This window comes from Macaca fascicularis, chromosome 8 (genome assembly GCF_037993035.2).
Source record: "Macaca fascicularis isolate 582-1 chromosome 8, T2T-MFA8v1.1".
NCBI lineage: Eukaryota > Metazoa > Chordata > Mammalia > Primates > Cercopithecidae > Macaca > Macaca fascicularis.
Genome location: NC_088382.1, coordinates 31,195,393 through 31,217,887, shown reverse-complemented (window position 1 = coordinate 31,217,887; position 22,495 = coordinate 31,195,393). Strand labels below are relative to the sequence as shown.

At 45.8% G+C, this 22,495-nt stretch overlaps 1 protein-coding gene across 10 annotated transcripts in view; it reads left to right on the top strand.

The window, feature by feature from the left end:
• Window positions 1–20,638, top strand: part of NUGGC (nuclear GTPase, germinal center associated) — a 66,046-nt gene extending 45,408 nt beyond the window's left edge. For 9 of the 10 annotated variants that reach the window (XM_074000567.1, XM_065519018.2, XM_074000566.1 and 6 more), the window contains 7 exons: window positions 416–580; window positions 7,939–8,096; window positions 9,951–10,089; window positions 10,910–11,018; window positions 11,956–12,092; window positions 14,627–14,717; window positions 18,188–19,999. In XM_074000567.1, coding sequence (XP_073856668.1) covers window positions 416–580; window positions 7,939–8,096; window positions 9,951–10,089; window positions 10,910–11,018; window positions 11,956–12,092; window positions 14,627–14,717; window positions 18,188–18,333 — 945 coding nt within the window. In that variant the 3' untranslated portion in view covers window positions 18,334–19,999. Of the gene's footprint in view, window positions 1–415; window positions 581–7,938; window positions 8,097–9,950; window positions 10,090–10,909; window positions 11,019–11,955; window positions 12,093–14,626; window positions 14,718–18,187 lie in introns of all 10 variants that reach the window. The other variant, XR_012417168.1, reaches the window with a different exon arrangement.
• Window positions 20,639–22,495: the final 1,857 nt, after the last annotated feature.

Sequence of the window (22,495 nt, the reverse complement as noted above, 5' to 3'; positions counted from 1 at the left end):
ATTTGAGAAGTATTATCCTTAAAAACTGCTTGGTGCAGAGTCAAAGCTTGTGAAATGTTTGTTGAATCAGATGTCATTGGAAAAACCTGTTTTAATAACAATTGGATTTATATGTGGATAGCTACTTCCCCAAATAGCTTGATGGATTATACATCTGAAATAAGTTGCTGAATAAGCAGAGACTGTGATTTTTAAGAAATGAAATAAGTTGCACCAGGCAGGTATTTGTTCTATCCTCTAGCCCCACAAAGGGGTCTGTGCACTGAGTAAGGTCTTATGGGGACAGTAAAGAGAAGTCAGCTCTGAGTGATAAGCTGAATCTTGAGCTGGTGACAAGCTTAAAGGAAGCAAAGCTGGAGGAGAAGGTGCCCTTAGGGAGGGGGTGGCCTGATGCTTTTATGGTCCTTGTCCCTAGAATGAACACTTGCACATGAGTGTCCTGCGGAGATTTGCGGAAGAGAAGGTTGAGCTGCTGGAGAAGGCCATCGGGCACTGCTTCGCCTGCATGGAGCAACCTCTACAAGAAGGGGTCAGGACCGCCAGGACTTCTTACCGCTGCATCCTCAGGGCATGCTTGGTGGTGAGTGACCCCTCCAGGAAAAACTCGGATATTCCGGGAGGCCTGCCCAATCCCCAAGCTCCTTTTGCATCATCCCATTCCCTTCAAAAGAGATAAAGAGCTAGAGGGCCAGGCACGGTGGCTCATGCCTGTAATCCCAGCACTTTGGGAGGCCGAGGTGGGCAGATCACAAGGTCAGGAGATCAAGACCATCCTGGCCAACATGGTGAAACCCCATTTCTACTAAAAATACAAAAATTAGCCAGGCGTGGTGGCATGTGCCTGTCATCCCAGCTGCTCGGGAGGCTGAGGCAGAAGAATTGCTTGAACCAGGGAGGCAGAGGTTGCCGTGAGCCGAGATCGCACTACTATGCTCCAGCCTGGTGAGAGAGTGAGACTCCATCTCAAAAAAAAAAAAAGGGCTAGAGGAGGGTAGCAGAGAGTGAAAATTGTAAATAACAGTTGTTCATCTGTGTCTCGAAAGGACCAACGAAGGTGCACAGTTCAGCAAAGACAGAGTGGGAATCTGGGATCTGAGGATCTGAGGGTCTTTGTTGGAGTACCAGCTCCACCAAACATCCACCCTGTAGCTCCGGGCAAAGCCCTAGACCCATTTTAAAAATTTCTTGGTTTTCTTCTGTAAAATGAGGATGCTCAATGCTTGCCCTACCTATCCGGTAGCGTTGATGTCTATCAATTAGCTTACACAATAAGGAAACATCTTGTAACCTCTCACTTGGCATTCAAATTGTTTTATTTCTCAATTAGTTGTATAGAGTTTCTGAAGGATGAAAATATAAGTGCAAGTTAGTATTTATCTAAGACTAAGGGGTGAAAAAAGAGGCCCATTGTATTAGTCTGCTTGGGCTGCCATAACAAAATCCTATAGACTGGGTGGCCTGAACCACAGACATTGATTTTCCCATAGTTCTGAAGGCTGGAAGTCCAAGATCAAGGCGTCAGCAGGGTGAGTTCTGAGGCCTCTCTCCTCTTCTGGAGATAGTAGATGGCCACCTTCTTGCTGCGTCCTCACATGGCCTCTTCACTGTGCACGCACACTCCTGAGATCTCTTTCTCTTCTCAGAGGGACACCACACCTGTCAGATCAGGGGCCCACCTTTATGACCCCATTTAACCTTAATTACCTCATTACCAGCTGTGTCTCCAAACACAGTCACCCTGGGGGTTAGGGCTTCGCATATGAACCTCAAGGGTCACACTTTAGTCCGTGGCACCCATTAAGGGGAAGATGTGATGTACAACACTGCTCATGTAACAAAGATGACTTGGTGTCCCCTGTGCTGGGAGAAGGGCATGGATGGTGTGTGGTTGTAGTTTTTAATGGGCCTTGGAAAGTTGGAATGTAAGCAGTAGAAAATGTGTGAAAAGGTGAGTGTGATGGGGTGGTTAGCTTCCTGGAGGCTTTTCCATGTGCACCAATGATACCGGCTTTCTAGCACCTGGCCTCTTCTGGGTGTTATTATCTGTGTGCTTTGTGTAAAAGCTTGTTTAAATGTCTACATGAGCCTGAGTGTGGTGGATCATGCCTGTATTCCCAGCACTTTGGGAAGCTAAGGTGGGTGGATCACCTGAGGTCAGGAGTTCGAGACCAGCCTGGCCAACATGGTGAAACCTGGTCTCTGCTAAAAATATAAAAACTAGCCGGGTGTGGTGGTAGCACCTATAATTGCAGCTACTGGGGAGGCTGAGATAGGAAAATCGCTTGAACCTGAGAGGCAGAAGTTGCAGTGAGCTGAGATGGCGCCATTGCAGTCCAGCCTAGGTGAGAGAGACTCCATCTCAAAAAAAAAAAAAAAAAAAAAATCTAGATAAGTAGGTGCATGTGCTGCAATTTGGATGAAAGGAAAGGAGGAGATTCCTCTAGCACAAGACAAAGAATAAATGCTGAAAGAACCAAGAGTAAAGGAGGAGATAAATTGGGATGATTCTGGGGTCACTGGGGAGAGTGTCAGTGTGTGGACACAGGAGGATGACAGCTGGAGTGTCTTCCATGCAGTAGGGCATGGATAGCCAAGTATCCGTGCGTATAATATGTACGCGTGCGTGCACTCAGTCAGCAAATGTGAGCAAAATGCTGACTGTGGAACCAGATACTGCAAGTTACCTTATCTGATCCTCACAACCATTCTCTGAGGCAGATGCCCTTATTATTATTTTAATTTTACAGCCTTAGAGAGACTAAATACCTTCTCCACAGCCATGCATGGACTCCACATCTAACCCAGGCCTGCCTAACTTCATAATTGGACACCCAACCCTTGCTGCACTCGCCTGTTGCGTCTCCTAAACTACTCTGCAAACGATTGCAGCAGCTTGTAGTTGCCAACCAGTTATGTAGTTTAACATCCATAAATCCCCGTAAAAGTACACTTTGCTGCATTCATTCATTCATTCATTCATTTCGGCAAGTAACAAGGACTTTGGAATACAAGGCACGGTTGCCAAGAGGCTTGGTATCCCACATGGGCCCTGGTTTGTACCTCAGTTTCCCCATCTGCCAGGTGTATGACCGGGGACAAGTTACTCAACCTCTCTGTGCCTCAGGTTACTCTATGTAAGTTGAGGACCATGGTACCTATGTTATAGGGTTGCTGTAAAGATAACTTGAAAGAATGACCATAGCGGGATAATGCTGGGTTGACCAACGCACTCAGCGTAAAGAGAGTGTCTAACAAGTCAACTGTTTTTCTTATTAGGTTTCAGGGATAGAAGGATACATCCCTGCTTAAAATAGTTAAGAGAGCATTTGGGGAACTATAATAAAAAGGAGCATGCTGGTAAGGACCACAGGACAGTCAGAAAGTTCTCCAAATGTTTAGAGAAGGGAGAGCATTCTGGTGGGGGCTGTGGCAGTCTGGAATCTTTTGGCTGCAAATCAGAGTCCCTAACTGAAACCATTCTTAGCCATGAGGAAGTGTATTGGCCCACGTGCCCAAAAGCCACGGGAAGAGAGGGCCTGGGGGATGAGCTGAATCCAGTGCCTCTGTGGGCCCCATTCTCAGGCTGCTTCTCTCATGATGGCAAAATGGCTGCAGCTGTTCTGGCACCCACATCTGAACACCATGAGCTCTGGAGCAGGGTTTGTTAACCTCAGCATGATTGACAGCTGGGACCGGATCATGCTTTGTTGTGAGGGGCTGTCCTGTGAATTGCAGGTTGTTTCGTCCCTGGACTCTACCCCCTAGGTGCTGGTAACAGCCCCCATTCTTCAGCTGTGACAAAATCAGTCCTGGTTGAGAATCACTGGTCTAGAGGAACAAGGGAATGGCCGTTTCCGGGCCCACTTTCAGAAGAGTGGAGAACCTTTTTGAGAAACCTCAGCAAAGCTCTTACTGTGTTTCTTTGGCTCTAAATGGGTCACATACCTATTTATAAAATGACCCCTGAAAAAAGGGAATGTCTTGTGCTGAATAGCTCAGGCCTGTGTGTGTGTCCCATCCTGGGGGCAGGAATAGAGTTCATTTTCTCCATAACAGAAGGACTAGGGAGGTGACACTGGAGAAGGAAGGGTGGATATTGGAAAAGAAATCGCAGGCCAGGTTAGAGGACAGTTCAATAAACCTTCTAGAGAGGAGGTTGTTGGAACTTGGCCCTGGAGGATGGTGGTGTGTCTTTGGGCAGAGGAGTGGAGGGGCAGGGAAGGCATTTCAGGGGAGGAAGGCCGGAGCTCATGTGGGAGCCAGAAGGTACCACCTAACTGCAGCGTAAGTACACAGGGCAGGGTTTTGGGGCATTAGGCTGACAGTCAGTTTGCTGCAGACTTTAGACCAGGTTGAAGAGTTGGAACATAGTGAAGTTTTGAGCAGAAGAATAGCTTCATCAGAACTAATGCTTTGGGAAGCGTAATGCTTGGGGAAAAGCTGGAGGCAGAAAGCCTGGTTAGGAAGTGTCAGGGTCTAACTGAGGTCTGAGGGGAGTCAGTGGGCAAGTGGCGGATAGCTGGAAAAATGAGGAATCATAGACAGTTTTGACATGGCTTTACGCTTTCTCTGGGCATGAGCAAGTTGCATGTACAGCATTAGCAGGGTAATTATATCTTTTATAGACAATAGTGATTCTGAGCCAAGCACGAGCTCATGTGGGTGATCATCTAATGCGCCTCATGTGGCGTGGTTACATCATGTACAGGGCTGTGCACCTGTACTCCAAACCTGCTGAGTCATGCTGTGCCAGAAGACTGCCTCGGCCTGCTCCTGACTAAAGTGCAGCCATTTCCCTTACAGTAGCTGCTTCGTTGAGATGAGACACAGTAAAGTCTCAACAAAGGTCGTGGCAGACGGAGTAGGAAGGAAGAGGTGACTGGGAGAGCAAATCTGAAGGACATCTCAATCAGGATTGTCAATAGTTCAGACATGGGGGTGTATGGGAAAGCAAGGTGGCAACATTTTGGGGAAGATTTGCACCCAAGAGAAAGCAAATCACCTCAATTTAAAGAAGATCTAAGGAGATATGGTAGGGAGGAACTTATCCGTTGGTTGGGGAAGCAATATGATCACTACTGAAGATCATGTATTTAGTGTTTCATGGAGGTGGAATGTCTAATGCAATGATGGAAATGTGGAACTGAAGCCTGGAGAGAGGTGGGGCTGGAGGATGTAGCTGTCACTTGCATGGAGTTGATGCACGTATACCAGTGAATGGGATTGAGGAGGAGTGGAGGGAAGGACAGTGATAGGACATTGCCTCATACAAAGGCCACGTTAAGGAAGCAAAAGAATAAAGAGGGGCAGGGGAGGGGCAGAGACGGAAAAGCCTGAGAGGTAGCAGAAGGAAATCGTGTAATGCCTATTTTCTTATTTTTATGCTTATTTTTAGTGTAATGCTTAATTTCTTATTTTCCAATCAGAAAACTGAAGTAATAAAGTTTGTTAAGGCTGAGTGCAATGGCTTATGCCTGCCTGTCATCCCAGCACTTTGGGAGGCTGAGGCAGAAGGATTGCTTGAGGCCAGGAGTTCAAGACCACCCAGGCAACATAGCAAGAACCTATCTCAAAAAGGAAAAAGAAAAAAAGTTGGGCATGGTGGCATGCCTCTGTAGTCCCAGCTTCTCAGGAAGCTGAGGCAGGAGGATCACCTGAGCCCAGGTGTGAGCTATGGTCGTGCCACTGCACTCTAGCCTGGGTAACAGAGAGAGGCCCTGTCTCTTAAAAGAGAAAAAAAAAAGTTTGTTAAGAAGAACATCACATGCTCCTGAGAGGTAAAAACAAACCAACCAACCCACCAGGGCCATTGGATTGGGCCACTGAGGGTTTCACTGGTGACTGTGCTAGGCAGCCACCAAGGGTCCTCACCAGTGGCCCCAAGGGTCCTCACCTCTGGGTATTTATGCCCTCATGGAGTCTCCCCCACATTGAATCTGGGCTGATTTCTGAGCAGGAGAATGCTGCAGAGGTGACGGTGTGTGGCTTCTGAGGCTAGGCCATCAAGGGCCATGGAAGCTTCCATGGTGGCTCTTGGGTCACTTTCTCAGGGCGACGCCTTTGTGTACTGAAATTGAGCCACTGTGTGCAGAGGTCACATGGAGAGCAACTAAGGCCCCCACCTGAGGCCAGGAGCCAGCACCAGCATGCAGCCGGGTATCTTTGGAAGCAGATCCGCCAGCCTCACCCAGATGACTATGCCCCCAGCCACACCTGACCAAACCTCAGGAGAATCCTGAGCCAGAGTGGCCAGCCCAGCCATCCCAGTCCTGACCCACAGAATCCCCGAGAGATGACAGGTGTTTGTGTTTGTTTTTAAACCACTGCACCGCTATGTCCGGGGTAATTTGTTTCAGAGCAATAGATAACGAAGTTACCTTGGATAGAGCTGTTTCTATCCCATAGTTGAAGAACGCAGATCACAGAAAGTGAATGAGTGAGTGGGAGCTGAGAGGACGAAGGCCTGAGGCAGAGACCACCCTGTTGAGAGTTTGCTGTGAGCGGAAGAAGCCACTGCAGACATTTTCGGGCATCTCCAGGACTTTACCCCCCAACTGTCCCCTCTCATCACCCTTTTAATGACTTCTTCCTCTGTGACTACAAACATTCCCAAGGTGCTCCTATCAGATAAACAATGTTTCTTTGAGATCAGAAATTTGGGAAGACATTTATATACTAACACCATATCATTATTTAACATAGGAAAATAACCGTAATGTCTAAGAACAAGAGAGAGGTAAAATGAATTATTTTTCATCCATACGATACTATATTAAATGGTTATTAGTGCCATTTTTGGAACCTTTTTTTTTTTTGAGATGGAGTTTCGCTCTTGTTGCCCAGACTGGAGTGCAGTGGCGCGATCTTGGCTCACTGCAACCTCTGTCTCCCAGGTTCAAGCGATTCTCCTGCCGCAGCCTCCTGAGTAGCTGGGATTACAGGTATGCGCCACCTTGCCCAGCTAATTTTTGTATTTTTAGTAGAGGTGGAGTTTCACCATGTGGGCCAGGATGATCTTGAACTCCTAACCTCAGATGATCCACCTGCCTTGACCTCCCGAATTGCTGAGATTACCGGTGTGAGCCACTGCACCTAGCCTGGAACATATTTACAATGATTTGGGGATATTCTCATATTGTAATACTAAGTAAAAAGAGCAGAGAAAAAAAAAAGAATTATATCAATTATACAATGCTATGTGGTCATTCCCTTAAAACATATACCATTGATTAAAAATCACAGAGCTCTCTACTGAAATTTTAGCAAACACATTTTTACTCTCTTTACTAATGATTACCATCTGGCTGAAATTATTAATGTCTGTCATAGGTCTAGCTTTATATTTTTCTTTCCTCTCATTTGTGTATTTATTTCCCTGGGAAAAAAATATCGCCAAGACATACAAATCAAATTGTATTTCATTAAAAGTTTAACAAAAAGTTTATGAAATCTGGACTCTCCTTAGAAAATTCAAGACATGCACTTATTGTCGGGTCATAGCACATTGGCATTCATTCGTTTATTTATTCATTCGATAATTGCTCATTTAGCAAATATTTCTCAAACACTACTTATGTTATTGCCAGAAGTTGAGGACGTAAAGATGGATGAGACACTGTGCCTAATCTCAGTGAGCTGATGGCCAAGCACAGGAGCCGGACAAATGAGTAAACTAACACAAACAGAATCGCTTGAGAACGGTTGTGATCAAAGTGAGCACAGGGACCTTAGGAAGCCCATGGCAGGGGCACGCAGACAACCTAGAGGCGTGACCACTGTCCTCCTTCATTTAGTTTAATCATATGTTTAAAGAGCATGTTGTCTCAACCCTTTCCTGTGATTCTTGGTAATGATCTTTGGCCAGGGCAATGCAATTCTAATCCAGTGACCTTCCAGTTAATGCCTGCTAACTCTGCTAATTTACTGTTGATTATCTAGAGGAGTAAAGGAAACCAAGGTTTTCATCAGACCCTGAAAGCTGTTTGCCTGAAAAATGGCATCTATGCCTCCAGGACTCTGGCAAGAATTGATCTAAACGAAGCCCTCACTCAGCCCATCTATGACCAGATCGACCCTGTTTTTGGAAGCATTTTTAGGTAAAGGATCTTTCATCTTGCCCCTTCGGGAACAAACATCAGAAGAACGTTGAGCCAGTCTTTAAGAATTTAGACTTTGGATCTGTAAGTGTAAAGAGTAGCTTGTAACTGGAGAAGGAAAGCTTAGTCTTCGGCAAAACACAAACAAACGCCTTCTTGGTTTGGTTTACTTAAAAATTTCCCATGATGACCTGGACACAGATTAAGATGCTGCTTTCAAACTAATATTATGGTTCCCATTATTTTTCAAATATCTCATACATGCAGCAAGGGATACATTTTCTTAGGAATCTGAGCCCAGGACAGGGTATTTTGATTGGAGAGAGTGGAATTAAGCAAACACATGGCCTTCAGAACTTACTTTCTTCCTTTTTTTAAAAAAATGAGACAGGGTCTTGCTCTGTTGCCCAGGCTGGAGTGCAATGGCACAATCCTAGCTCACTGCAGCCTTAGATTCCTGGACTCAGGCAATCCTCCCATCTCAGCCTCCCAAGTAGCTGAGACCACAGGCATATGCCACCATGCCTGGCTAACTTTTAAAAAATTTTTTTTGTAGAGACAGAGTCTCTCTGTGTTGACCAGTTTGGTCTTGAAATCCTGACCTTAAGTGATCCTCCCCCATCGTCCTCCCAAAGTGCTGGGATTACTGGCGTGAGCCACCACACCCAGCCTCGGAGCTTTCCCTGAATGCACTGAAGATGCTGTGTCTGTTTCTCTCACACTCTGCCTGCTCACATACATGGTGTGGGTTTGGGGACCATACCTCCTCGGTGCTTCCTCCTTCCCTCCTTCCTTGACCTCTAATTCTTTACTCCATCGACAGAAACAGAATCTCCCAGTCCCCAAGTACAGCTGCCCATCCCTAGTCTCTGTCGTTCCCACTGGCATCTCATGTGGTTGCCCATTGGTGGCTGCTCGAACCATTCTCCAGCCTTTGCTTGTGTCTTACTCAGAGCCCCTGTCCCTGCCCCACCTTTCTTTAAGCACGTCTTGGATTGTGTCATTCCACCAATTGCACCCCCGCCCTGTTTACAATTCTGTGGGCTAAACTTCAAATTCCTTAGAATGCATTCAAGACATTCCACCTGCCTCCAGCTTGCCTTTCCAACCTCTGCCTGCACCGCTGCCTGGTTGCAGCCTTCCGCTGTAGCCCACCCAGCAGGTGGCAAAGAGAGAGCAGCTACCTGTCCCGGGCATCAGTGCTAAGCACTTGGCATGCATTAGCTCATCGGATGTTCCCAGCAACTCTAAGGAGTAGCTTCTGTCTTTTTACATCTGAACAAACTGAGATTCAGAAAATTGTGCATCTTTCCCAATGGCACCCAGCTCATGAGCAGAGAGCGAGGATTTAAAGCTTGTGCTCTCTCCTCTGCAACCTCTCACTTCCTATTTCTGAGCTATTCTGAAACCACTGTGCTTACCATGTTGTCTCATGGGGAGTAATCCCTTCTTTCCACTTCCTCAGATCTTACCCAACTTTTAGGTATAGTTCAAGTTCCACCCTTTCAAGTGGCCGCACGTTGGCAGTGGAAAGACTGTGCGTCCTGCAGTCTAAAGCAGCGTTCCAAACCTGGCTCTGCCTCTTGCTAGCCGTGTGACCTTGGACACATCAGCAATCCTCTCTGAACCTCAATTTTCTCACCTGTTAAATGGGCATTATCTCACAAACTTCATAGGTTTTTATGTCAAAGGCCTGGCACATCACAGTGCCTGGCACGTTATAGGACTATGATAACTGTTAGATCTCATCTTCCTTCTCCTAAATGAATAAAAGGACACCAGCTAGTTTCATGTTTGTTTCAGCCTCACCACAGCCACCATTCTCTTAAACTTTTTTGTCACTTTCTTCTGTAGGACGGGGAAGCCCACTGGTTCGGCTCTGATGCCTCACATTGATGCTTTTAAGCACTCCCTGCAGGAGAAAATGACAGAAATTGGGATAAGAAGTGGCTGGAAATATGATAGCTGCAAAAAAAATTTCCTGATCCAGGAGGTAAGTTCCATATAAAGTGGGGAGAGCAGTGAGGTTGGGCATGGCTTTGTTCCCAGGCTGGTTTTGTAGGTTGCCTGTCTGTTCCCGCTTATTCCCTGGAGTGTCCAGGGTCTGGGAGTATCTCCTCAGAGGCGCTGTGAAATACAGAACCCAATGGGATGTGGGGAGAGCAGCGGGCATGACTGCCTCAGAGGAAGTGTGGGACAGTTTGTTCCACTGTGAAGTAACTGAAAGCACACGCCAAGGTTGCAAAGTTGACTCAGTTTCCAGGAAGAATCTTTAAAGAAGCCTTAATTGTATGAAAATTTGCATCAACTGGAACCGTTTTCACTAATCTATCATTTTTGCCAATGTTATAAAGTAGCATCCAATGCATTGAAACTTAAAGAAGTCAATCTTTTTGTTGTTGTTGTTCAATTTTAGGTCAGTTTTTAGTTTTGAGGCCTCAAGACTCTTGTCTGTGACTCACTTTCTTCCAGTGCCACCCCCAAATTACATGGCGATGCTAGGGAAAGAGCTTGTATCTCCTCTGCCCCCCAGGGAGGGCCCATTCCAGGACCTTGCCTGTGCCTGAGCTCAACTCAGCAAATATTTATTGAGTAGTTTGTAGGTGCCAGGCACCAAGGGAAGCAGTTAGGGTATAAAGATGCTTAGAACAAAGTTCCTGCCTACGAGAAGCTCACAGCCTAATTGTGGAGATGGCAGACAAACAGCCAGGCATCATATAAGGTGGAGGGAATGGTGGCCACGCACTGGGATACCTGACCTGCTTTCATTGAGGGAATTGTCACCAACGGCCTCTTTTGCCACATCTTCCCAGATAAGTGCCATCCTCGGGGGCCTGGAGGACCACATCCTCAGAAGGAAGAGGAGGGTCTATGAGTCCCTCACCGCCTCTGTCCAGAGCGACCTGAAGCTGTGTTACGAAGGTGGGGGCCGCGGGGGACAGCATTGCCGCCTGCACTGGGACTTCCTGTCAGCACCTTTCACGTCCTTTTCTGCGGCTCCCTCAAAGGCCCTGTTCTCTTGCACCCTAAGTCTTTGCAGCTCTCTCAGTCTACACATTGCAACCACATGACTGCAGGGCGTGAGGACCCTTCTCTGTGTGTTTTCCAGCTCTTTCTGTCCACCCTTGGTCCAGACGCCCTGCTTTTTTCCATACAACATCCCAGCTGATTTAGCTGTAGAATCCAGTGTCCAGGTTCTCATTCTTGTTTGCAAGTATTCACAAATACTTGAACTCACTCACTTGTGAACTCACTTTCAGACTCTTTCCTGTTTTGGTGACTCCATTGTTTGGGGGTAGGGAGTGATTTTGCAAGTTTCAGCTGAATTCAGTCATTAGGTTTTCTGAATGCTGGTTATTATCTAAATATTGAAAGTGTCATTTTTATATAAGTGCATATATATACATACATATATATATATACTTTTTTGTTGTTTGTTTGTTTGCTTGGCTTGCTTTTCTTTCTAATGCCAAAGATTTCTTTCTTTCTGTTTCTTTTTTTTTTTTTTTTTTGAGATGGAATCTCGCTCTGTTGCCCAGGCTGGAGTGCAGTGGCAGTGATCTCAACTCACTCCAACCTCTGCCTAGTGGGTTGAAGCAATTCTTGTGCCTCAGCCTCCCAAGTAGGTGGGATTGCAGATGTGCACACAGCACCCAGCTAATTTTTGTATTTTTAGTAGAGACGGGTGTTTCACCATGTTGGGCAGGCTGGTCTTGAACTCCTGACCTCAGGTGATCTGCCCACCTCAGCCTCCCACAGTGCTGGGATTACTGGTGTGAGCCACCATGCCCAGCCATGATGCCAAAGATTTCTAAGCAGGTCCTTGTCGTGGTGTGACTGTGGCTATCATTTTTGCCAGAGGCAGCTCAGATCACGGGCAAAAAAGCGTGTGAGCGGATGAAAGATGCCATCAGAAGAGGAGTGGACCGGCAGGTGGCTGAGGGCATGTTTGAAAGGGCCCAGGAAAGGATGCAGCACCAGTTTCAGCAGCTGAAGGTACTCTACGCCCACAGCCTAGATCCTAGACCCCGAGAGGCCCTGGGAGAGGACAGGAAGCGGGCGCAGAAGGTGGAAGACGTCGTAGGCATTTGGGCCCAAATGGAACAGATGGTTTCTGGGGCTTCGACCTGAGAGCTGCAGCTCTTCCAGCACTCTCTTGCGCCCCTCCTCTTTCCTGAGTCACCAGTAGCACAGCCACTGTAATAGCTAGATATGTGCTCAGCTATTTATAGACGTTAGCTCATTTACTCCCCAGCAAGTCTGTGAGGTAGGTACTATCATTGTTACCATTTTATAGAGAAGAAAATTCCAGCATCGAGAGTTGTATCAACCAGCCACACAGCCAGGGAGATGCACAGCTGGATTTGGGATAAGGAAGCCTGGCTCCAGCATGTCCAACAATAGCATGATCTCAAAACAGATTGTTTAAATAGGGAAATGTCTTGTCTACATAAAATGTCAATAAGTAAATATTGACACACTACTCAAGGCCAGTCAGTTATGGTACCTAGCACACATTCAGCTTTAATTTTATCTACCCCCAAAGACAGTTCCTGATGGTTTCCTTGGACCTAAATGCTTCTGCCAAGCCTACCTGGACCATCTTGCCTCTGCTCTGGGCCTCATGGCTTGCCACCCCCTGTCCCCCAAGTAGTAGAGATCCTTGAAGTCCATACCACTGTGGGCTTCCTCCCTGGCCATGTGAGGCTCCAGGTTTTCTGCCTCAACCCAGGCTGGCTGATCCTGTCTCCCAAGCCCTCAAGGAAGCTGGCCCATTTCTATCTCGGTCCACCTCAGAACCAGCCTTCTGGAAACATCTCCAACCTGTTTCTGCCCAATCTCCTCTCCTCCATCACTTCTGCAGTTTTGGAAAATAGTTCAAGTTCTTTACAATTCAACACATGTAATTTCCCTTGGAGTAGGCTAAGAGGCATCTTGTTCACCAGCAGCAGTTTAGTTTCAATCCTTTAACATGTTATCACAGTCTACAAATTCATGGACAAGAACTTGGCCGAACTCCACAAAGCCGGTTCCCATTTCCCCATTGCGTACATAGACACTGGATCTTAAGACACCCAGGAAACAATGTCGCTTAAAAAACGTGTATATTGACTATGTACAAATGTATCTGAAATTACAGAAACATAGGAAGTTAAAACTGGGCAGGACCATAGAGTGTTGCCATTCTGTGATTTTTTTTTTTTTTTCAGAATGCCAGTTAACTTTTAATTGTTTAAAATATTTTAGTTCTATATAGTGGATGAAATTTCTTTTTATACATAATGTTTGAAGATTTACTGTTTTTTTAAATTACCTCTTTGCAATAGTCCTGTAAATTAAACAATGGAATAGTATTTTGTTGAATATCCAGATTAGTCTCTGATATATTGATCAGTAATGTGGCTTGCTGCTTCGTTTTCACTCTAGTGTGAGGTGACTGCTTCTCCTGGTTTAGGAGCTGTGAATCCCTCATTCCCTAATCTTCAAGGAAGTGGGAACCTAGAGGCCTTGAGTTACAGGTTCCAGGCCCATGCCTAGAGCTGAGATGTACACTTGGGGCTCTTGATCTAGAATCTAGAATGTTAAAGAAAAAGCGGCCGGGCGCGGTGGCTCAAGCCTGTAATCCCAGTACTTTGGGAGACCGAGGCGGGTGGATCACGAAGTCAGAAGATCGAGACCATCCTGGCTAACATGGTGAAACCCCGTCTCTACTAAAAATACAAAAAAACTAGCCGGGCGTGGTGGCGGGCGCCTGTAGTCCCAGCTACTCGGAGGCTGAGGCAGGAGAATGGCGTAAACCCGGGAGGCGGAGCTTGCAGTGAGCCGAGATCGCGCCACTGCACTCCAGCCTGGGTGACACAGCGAGACTCCGTCTCAAAAAAAAAAAAAAAAAAAAGAAAAAGAAAAAGCATAGGAGATCCAACATCAAAACTAGGCTCTGCCAGGCTAGAGGAAGGAGCCTGACATTTTTTCAAAGGAAGACAAGAAACAGAAGAGGGAAGAAAGGAGTTTTAGTTGATAAGAGGACTAAGAGTAGCAAGAAGACAGTTCTCAGGCAGTTGGGAAGAATCAGACATGTACGGTAAGGTGAGTGGCACAGAGCAAGTGTCCAGCAAACATCTCCCCAGTGAGCAGATGCATGGAGGAGAGGACAGCGGGAGAGCAACCAGCTCTTTCCCTCTTTTCCCATCTCTGCGATTGCCGTTCTCTCCCCCATGCCTTCATGCTTCCTTCCCCATTAGCTCCTGATTTGATCCGCTGGCACCAGAGCTTCAGCCCCCCATGAGTCTGTAGGTGGGGAGAGAGATGCTATACAGATGGGAGCCCACAGAAATATTGTCTTGCTGCCTCCTGGGCCATTTAATGTCCTCGAAAGTGTTTCACCATTTTGCAACTGGGTTGCAAAGCCTTACTTTGACAGCCCCAGTCTGTACCTTCTGTGGCTGGGGGACTGGGTGGGGTCCCTTTTATAAGATTCACTTTTCCTTGGGCTGCACCGTCCTAACATACTGAATGTCCTTGTCACGTAGACTGGGATCGTGGAGAAGGTGAAGGGCAGCATCACCACCATGCTAACCCTTGCTTCGTCCCAGGGGGATGGCCTCTACAAGGAGCTTGCAGGTAAATACGCCAAAGCTTTGCATACAGGGTGATTGTGCAGACAGCCCTGGCTGTGGTTGCTTCTTCCTGAATTTAAAGGTATTAAGTTAGGAAGAATTAGCAGGGCAAGGAATGGAGATGATGATGATGATGGAGATGATGATGATGATGATGATGATGATGATGATGATAATGATAACGACAGCCCCACCCTTTGCCCAGCACCCAACTGAGAGCAGGCATCATACTCACGCTTTGTGCTCATGGTTTCACTGAATTCTCACATTAGCTCCCAGGGATGGATGTTGTTGCTCCATTTTGCAAAGGCAGAAATAGAGACTCACATTAGGAAATGCGCCCAGGGTCCCATAGCTGGAAAGAGGTGAATTTAAATCCACAGCTGTGCCCTACCGTCTCCATAAGGCCTTTCTTTTAAGTTGATGCCTCCTTATGAAGAACTTCATGGTCTGGTGATGGTGGAGAAAGACTTCTCTCAATCCACCTGCAGCCTGGGGATGCGGCCCCAGCTGTGGACCTTGGTGTAGGCAACCGTGTCGCTTTCTGGCCATGGGCTCCATCAGGCCCCCGGTATAAACTGGAAGGGGTAAACTGGCAGAAAAAGCAAGTAAGTAATTTCTAGCCAAATTTAAAATGCACATATCATTTGGCGCAGCAACCCTACAGATATCCTTATATGGGGGTAGAGTGGCATATAGACAAGGTTATTCGGGGTAACATTCTAATGTCAAAAATGGGGACAACTCAAATATCTGTAAGTAAAGCACTGCTTAAATTAAATTAAATACACAACGAGTGGAGGACTGTGCAACTGTTAGAAAAAATAAAGCAGCTCTGTAGGTAGTGGTATGAAATGATCTCCAAAGATATTACAAAGTGGAAAATAGTAAAGTCAGTAAATGTGCACGATATGTTGCCATTTGTGAGTGGGGAAAAAAGGAAATACATATGTATATGTTTGTATGTGCATAAAAATCTCCATGGGCTACAGAGAACACTGACAGTACTCGTTGCCTCTAAAGAGGGGAACCGGAAGGCTGGAGAGGGTGGGAGCCTTGCTCTGCACCCTGTATATATTGTACCTTTTATATTTTATACCACATCCATAGTTGCCTGCTGAAATGAATAGATCTGATACCACTGAGTTTGCCAGGGTGAAAGTAGACAGAGCTGTTCCCAAAATCAAAGCCACAATGGCTGCTTCTAAAGATCTGTTCTGCACTTCTCCATCTCCATTTATGGCTGGTTAGATGGACCTGTAACCTGATCCTAACGGACTCCAGGGAAGGAGATACAACACCCTCACACTATAATGTAGTGGACTCTCACGACCTTCTGTCCAGGCCTCTATAGGAATCTAAGTTTTAAGATGCTAGTTATTCCAATGTGCCTTCTTTAAAGAACTCCCGCTTGCCAGAGATCTTGACCAGGTCTCACAGAGACCTTGACCAGGTGCTCCCTTCAGTTTGATGTCAATTGCACCTATAATTTAAGCCTATTTCCTTCTCTTCACCATCGACAACAAATATACATCATGTCGAGGGTGGGGGGCATGCTTTATAAAGAAATCTAAAAGGCAGTCCCTGTTGTCGGGGCCTTACCTGGTTGGTAAGACAAGATGTGTAAGAATGTGATCATTGGACTGGGGAGTTTGCATTCGCTCAGCAAACAATTCTGATCACCTCCTGGGTGCCAGGCAGTGTTCTGGGTGCTGAGGACACAGTGGTGACCAAGACAGGCAAGAGTCCCCACCCTCATGGAGCTCACAGCCCAGTGGTGGAAGGCAGGCAGTAAGCAAACTAATAAGTGAGATATGTGGCAGGGAGGCGAAACAGAGAAACGGAAGAAGGGATGCTGGGGTAGGAGACAGGGTGGTAAAGGAAGGTCTCCCTGGGAATGTGACACTTAAGCAAAGCCCTGAGGGAGAGAACCCAGTCAGACTTCAGATCGTTATTCCTGAAGTTCAGAGACAGAGTGGTTATTCAGGGCTGGGACATGGGGAAACTTCAGTGAAGCTGGGTCCTGGGGGAAACCTCAAAGGTTAGGTTGATTTCAGAGGCAGCAGGGAGAAGGGAGGCCTTCCAGATATGGGACAGAACAAAAAGACTCCAGGTCCTTACTCCCCTCTGCTCATGAGGCCCATCCCTGGCCAGGCTCAGGGCCAGTCAGCCTGAGTCACCCTCTGGGGTACAGAAAGCCAGGGGGGATTAGAAGGGCATTCAGGGCTCAGTCTGAAGTGTCCCTTCAAAGGGGACTGCATTAGTCAGTGTCCTCCAGATAAACAGAACCAGTAGGATGCATGGATAGATGAAGGAAGAGATTTATTTTAAGAAGTTGGCTCACACAATGGTGGAGGCTTGGTGAGCCCAAAATCTGATACAGGGAGGCCCACAGGACAGAGACGCCAGAAAGAGAGGCAGTTCGAGTCCAGAGGCCATCCCTGCAGAACCAGGCAGAGCCAATGTTGCAGACAAAGGCCCAACCAAGGCTTGGCCAGGCGCAGTGGCTCACGCCTGTAATCCCAACACTTTGGGAGGCTGAGGTGGGTGGGTCACCTGAGGTCAGGAGTTCAGGACCAGCCCCGCCAACATGGTGAAACCCTGTCTCTACTAAAAATACAAAAAAAAAAAAAAAAAAAAATTAGCTAGGCGAGCTGGTGGGCACCTGTAATCCCAGCTAGCTGGGAATCTGAGGCAGGAGAAGCACTTGAGCCTGGGAGGCGGAGGTTGCAGTGATTCAAGATCATGCCATTGCACAGCAGGCTTGGTGACAAGAGCAAAACTCCATCTCAAAGGCCCAAGGCTGTCACTGGATCATCCCTTCCTGCTTGGGGGAGGCTGGCCTTTGGCTCCTTGCATGCCTTCAGCTGGCTGTTTGAGGTCCACCCACACTGGGGAGGGCCATCTGCTTTACTTGAGGTCTACTGAGTTAAATGTAAATCTCATCCAAAAACACCCTCCCAGAGGCATCCAGACTCACATTTAACCGAGTATCTGGGCCCTGTGACCTGGACAAGTTGACACATAAAACTAACCATTGTGAGAACATGATCTGATTGAAGATCATGGGATGAAAACCTGAGATGCCAGAGAGAGAACATTCACTGAGAATGGGTTGTGCTGGGAGGATAGGGATTGGGGTGGGGGGAAGAGGGGGAGCCGCCTGGTGAGGAGTTAGGGGAGGTGTTATTGTGCAATGTGCTTTGTATATCACATGGCTGTGAGGCCTTAATACAGACTCAGTGACTTCTCAGGGTTTTTCTTATGGGTAGGTTTGTATTTCTTTTGAGGGTGACCCCATGCTGAGACAGCATTCTGGTAAGAGGAGGAATACCTGCTTTGATGTCTGATCTGTAAGCACTACACCAGATCCATATTCTGGGACAAGTGACAGGATTGTTGGGGGATTTGCTTTTTGGAGACGTTTCTACAATGGTCACCAAGTCCTGATGTGAGCTTTCTGCTCTCCTGTAGATGTCGGGAGTGAATACAAGGAGATGGAGAAGCTGCACAGAAGCCTGAGGGAGGTTGCGGAGAATGCACGGCTGAGGAAGGGCATGCAAGAGTTCCTCCTAAGGGCATCCCCCAGCAAGGCTGGCCCCCCTGGGACATCACTATAACTCCTGGGGCTTAGTCTCAATGGATGAAAAATAAGCCCAGAGCCAGAGAATTAGAATTACTTTTTTTGTTCTTAAGAGACAGGGTCTACCTCTGTTGCCCAGGCTGGAGTGCAGTGGCACCATCACAGCTCACTGCAGCCTTGAACTCCTGGGCTCAAGCAATCCTCCAGCCTCAGCCTCCAGAGCAGCTGGGGCTACAGGTACAGGCCACCAGCCTGGTAATTTTTTTTTTTTTTTTTCTGAGACAGAGTCTTGCTCTGTCACACAGGCTGGAGTGCAGTGGCGTGATCTCGGCTCACTGAAACCTCCGCCTCCCAGGTTCAAGCAGTTCTCTGCCTCAGCCTCCCAAGTAGCTAGGATTACAGGCATGCACCACCACATCTGGCTAATTTTTGTATTTTTAGTAGAGACGGGGTTTTACCATCTTGGCCAGGCTGGTCTTGAACTTTTGATCTCGTGATCCACCTGCCTCGGCCTCTCAAAGTGCTGGGATTACAGGCATGAGCCACGGTGCCCGGCCCACACCTAGGTGATTTTAAAATTTTTTGTGGAGATGGCGTCTTGCTCTGTGGCCCAGGCTGGTCTCAAACTCTTGGCCTCAAGTGATTCTCCCACCTCAGTCTCTTGCGCTAGGATTGCAGGCATGAGCCGTCATGCCTGGCTCAGAATTTTTTCTGTTTTGTGAAATCTAATAGAGGACTTCTGTCCACTATTTGGACTTTGTATGCGATATAAAACTAGTATGTTTACTACATTTTATTTTATAGCCCAAAAAGAGTCATCTTCAATACCTAATGGAGTTCTAAAGCTTTAGGACAAGAAACTTTTGCTTCCTCAAAAATATCTAAACATCGCTGGGCACGGTGGCTCATTCCCATAATCCCAGCACTTTGGGAGGCCGAGGCAGGCAGATCATGAGGTCAAGAGATGAGACCATCCTGGCTAACACAGTGAAACTCCATTTCTACTAAAAATACAAAAAATTAGCCGGGCTTGGTAGCATGTGCCTGTAGTCCCAACTACTTGGGAGGCTGAGGCAGGAGAATTGCTTGAACCCAGGAGGTGGAGGTTGCAGTGAGCCAAGGTAGCGCCACAGCACTCCAGCCTGGACGACAGAGCGAGACTACGACTCAAAAAAACAAAACAAAACAAACAAACAAAAATATATATATACACACACACACATACACACACACATAAAAACTTAAGCATTATAGAAAAAACATTTCTAGATATAAAACAAGCCATAAAAAGAAATTCATCCTTCAAAGAAGAAAAACATCTAAACATTGAAAAACTTAAGTATTATGGAAAACATTGCAAAATAAAGCTTTTAGGAATCCAATTCTGTTTTTCATTTTAATACTGATGAGACTTTGGGTAAGGAGGCAGACAACATTGTATCCTGGAAAAAAAATGGGTTTGGGAGCCAGATGAACATAGACCCGGCTTCACCACTTCTCAGATGTGTTATCTAAGACCAGCACTTCCTAAACATGTTGATCTCAGGACCCTTCACTTTTAAAGGACCCTGAGGAGCATTTGTTTATGTGGGTTATGTCTGTTGATATCGACTATTCAAAATTAAATAGGAGAGAATGTAAGTAAGTAATTACTAAGTTTTTTAGGAGTAACAATAATAAACCCATTACCTGTTAACAAAAAATAACACATTGTTATGTAAAAAGCTATTTTCAAAAAAAAAAAAATGTACTGAGAAGAGTAACGTTGTTTTACACTTTTGCAAATCTCTTTATTCCCTGGCTTAACAGAACACAGCTGGATTCTCACATCAGTTTCTTCATCCACTCTGGTGCAATATGTCATTTTGGTTGATGTATATGAAAAAAATTCAGTCTCACACAGATATACAGTTGGAATATAAGGAAGTATTTTAATAGCTTTTTCAGGTAATTTTGGGATTTTTTTGATTCTACAAAGGCAGATGGCAGTTTCTTTGTCCGGAGCTGCGCGCCCCGGCCATAGCGAATGATAGCTGACGATTGGGAACGCCTGAGCTCTATTCATTTCCACCCCACGCCTTCTCCCTATCTTTGCCTTTTCTCCCTGTATTAATACCTCATAAAAGATGGCGCTCTTCCTGCTTCTTCTTCACCTATTTTTCCCGCGCCCGCGAAAATTACTACCTGACAGCGCAGGTGCAACATGACGTTCGACCAGAGAAACCAATACCTACTTGGTCACGCCCTCTGCGATGAGATCATCTCCGCCTCTGGCCCAACCCCTTTCCCTCCAAGTGTATATAAGGCACTGCATTACCGCCATTAAAAGAGACTTGATCAGAGCACTGTCTTGTCTCCATTTCTCGTATCTCTTGTTCCCCAAATTCCCACCCCCTCCTCCAGGGCCTGCTTCGACTATCCCGCAGGCCGGGATATTTCTTAAAAGTTATTTGCAGTGTGGAATCTGAAAGCATTATCAGTGAACATTTTTCAAATGCTATTACATTAAAATGCATTGGTTGATTTTGTACTTTGAATGAATTTTTTTACTAATGCATGATTTTGGGGTATCAGGCATTGCTCATCTTGAAAATATTTATTCACTGAGTTAAGCAGATATTCCAAATGTTGGTGCATTTTATTGTATAACACCACGAGATCATTTTGTTAGTGTCTTCGCCAATCTCATCAGGAAAGTCTTGAAGTATTGGGAAGCTGTCAAGCTCACAGTGAAAAATATAAGTTTTACAAAATTCCATTTTCCCCCCAAAAGCTCATCTTATCATTGATGACAAATATTGTCAGTTGTTTTGTTTGAGGTGATAGATTCACTTTCCTCATTTTTGGGAAAGTGTTTACTATGTAACTGCATACGACGAACCATAGTTTGTCAGTCATTATTTCAAATAAAAATGATGTTCCAAGAAAAAAGTGTCAAGTTCATCCTGAAACTCAAACACTCAAGGAAATGCTTTTCTTTGCAGAAGTGCTTTCAGTGTATTTCCCATTTTGTCCTACAGAATAATAAAATGACAGCTACATAGGTGTCCATAATTAATACAATTAATAACATACTGTTTCATTTAGAACATTGTAAAGTTCCAACTGGCTTTTTAAAAGCCCTGCAAGTTCATGATGGTGAAAAATACAAGAGTTTTTAATGTAGTTTGGTGCCACTGCTTTGGTTCATGCCAAGGTGCAAGTGGTTTTACCCACCTTTGCTTTTACACCTTTAGTACAAGTGTCAACATGGTAGAAAAGGCAAATAACATCTTAGTATTATTATAAAGATAGTTTAATCCAGCAGACCCCACAGAAGAGTTTCAGGGACCATACTTTGAAAGCAGCTGTGTTAGACAAATCATTTAAACCCCCTGAGCTTCAGGTAATTTGTCTGTAAAATGGTGACAATGGTAGTACCTACCCTGATAGTACTAGGGTTGTCAGGAAGTTTAGGATAATGCTTACAAAATATGGACACATTGTACTTAATAGTACTTGATAAATGGTCAGTATTATTTATGGGCAGAATGGAAATAACATGGTTTGGTGGTTTGTCTGTTGGGAAACTTGGGTTCTGATTCCAGCTCTGACCAATACTAATATGGCAATTCCTTAACACCTCTGAGATTTTATTTCCTCATATGCAAAAGGAAAGAGATGAACTGGATGATTAAAACATCTTTTGCTCCTTTGAAATTCTAGGATTTTAAGTTATTTTCTTTTGGTTGTAGTATCTTTTGCCTAAGTAGGAGAAAAAGGGATTTAGCCATGCAGTTAGGTCTCAGTGGTTCCTTTTCATATTAAACTTCTAAACACATAGCATTCCATTGCAATTTGTATAGTTCACTTTTCATATTTCACGAGAGGGATGTAGAGGACTTCCACCTCCCGCCATGGTGGAGTAACAGGACCAGATTTACCCTCTGGCTAAACAACAACAACAACACACAAACGAAAATTATGAAACAACAATTTTTAGATATGGGAAAATAGTGCAACACAGTTATCCCTGAAAGAGGGGAGAGCGATAAAGTGATGCCTACAATGCCCTATCTTATGCCTTGGTTGAGTTTCCAGGCCACAGCATAGGGAGGGGAAGCCCCAAAGGAACTGAGTGGTCTCCCTGAGTTTAGCAGACAGACATCAGAGTTTGAAGAGTCAGGCGATTAGAATTCACAGGGAAGATTACATGGAGA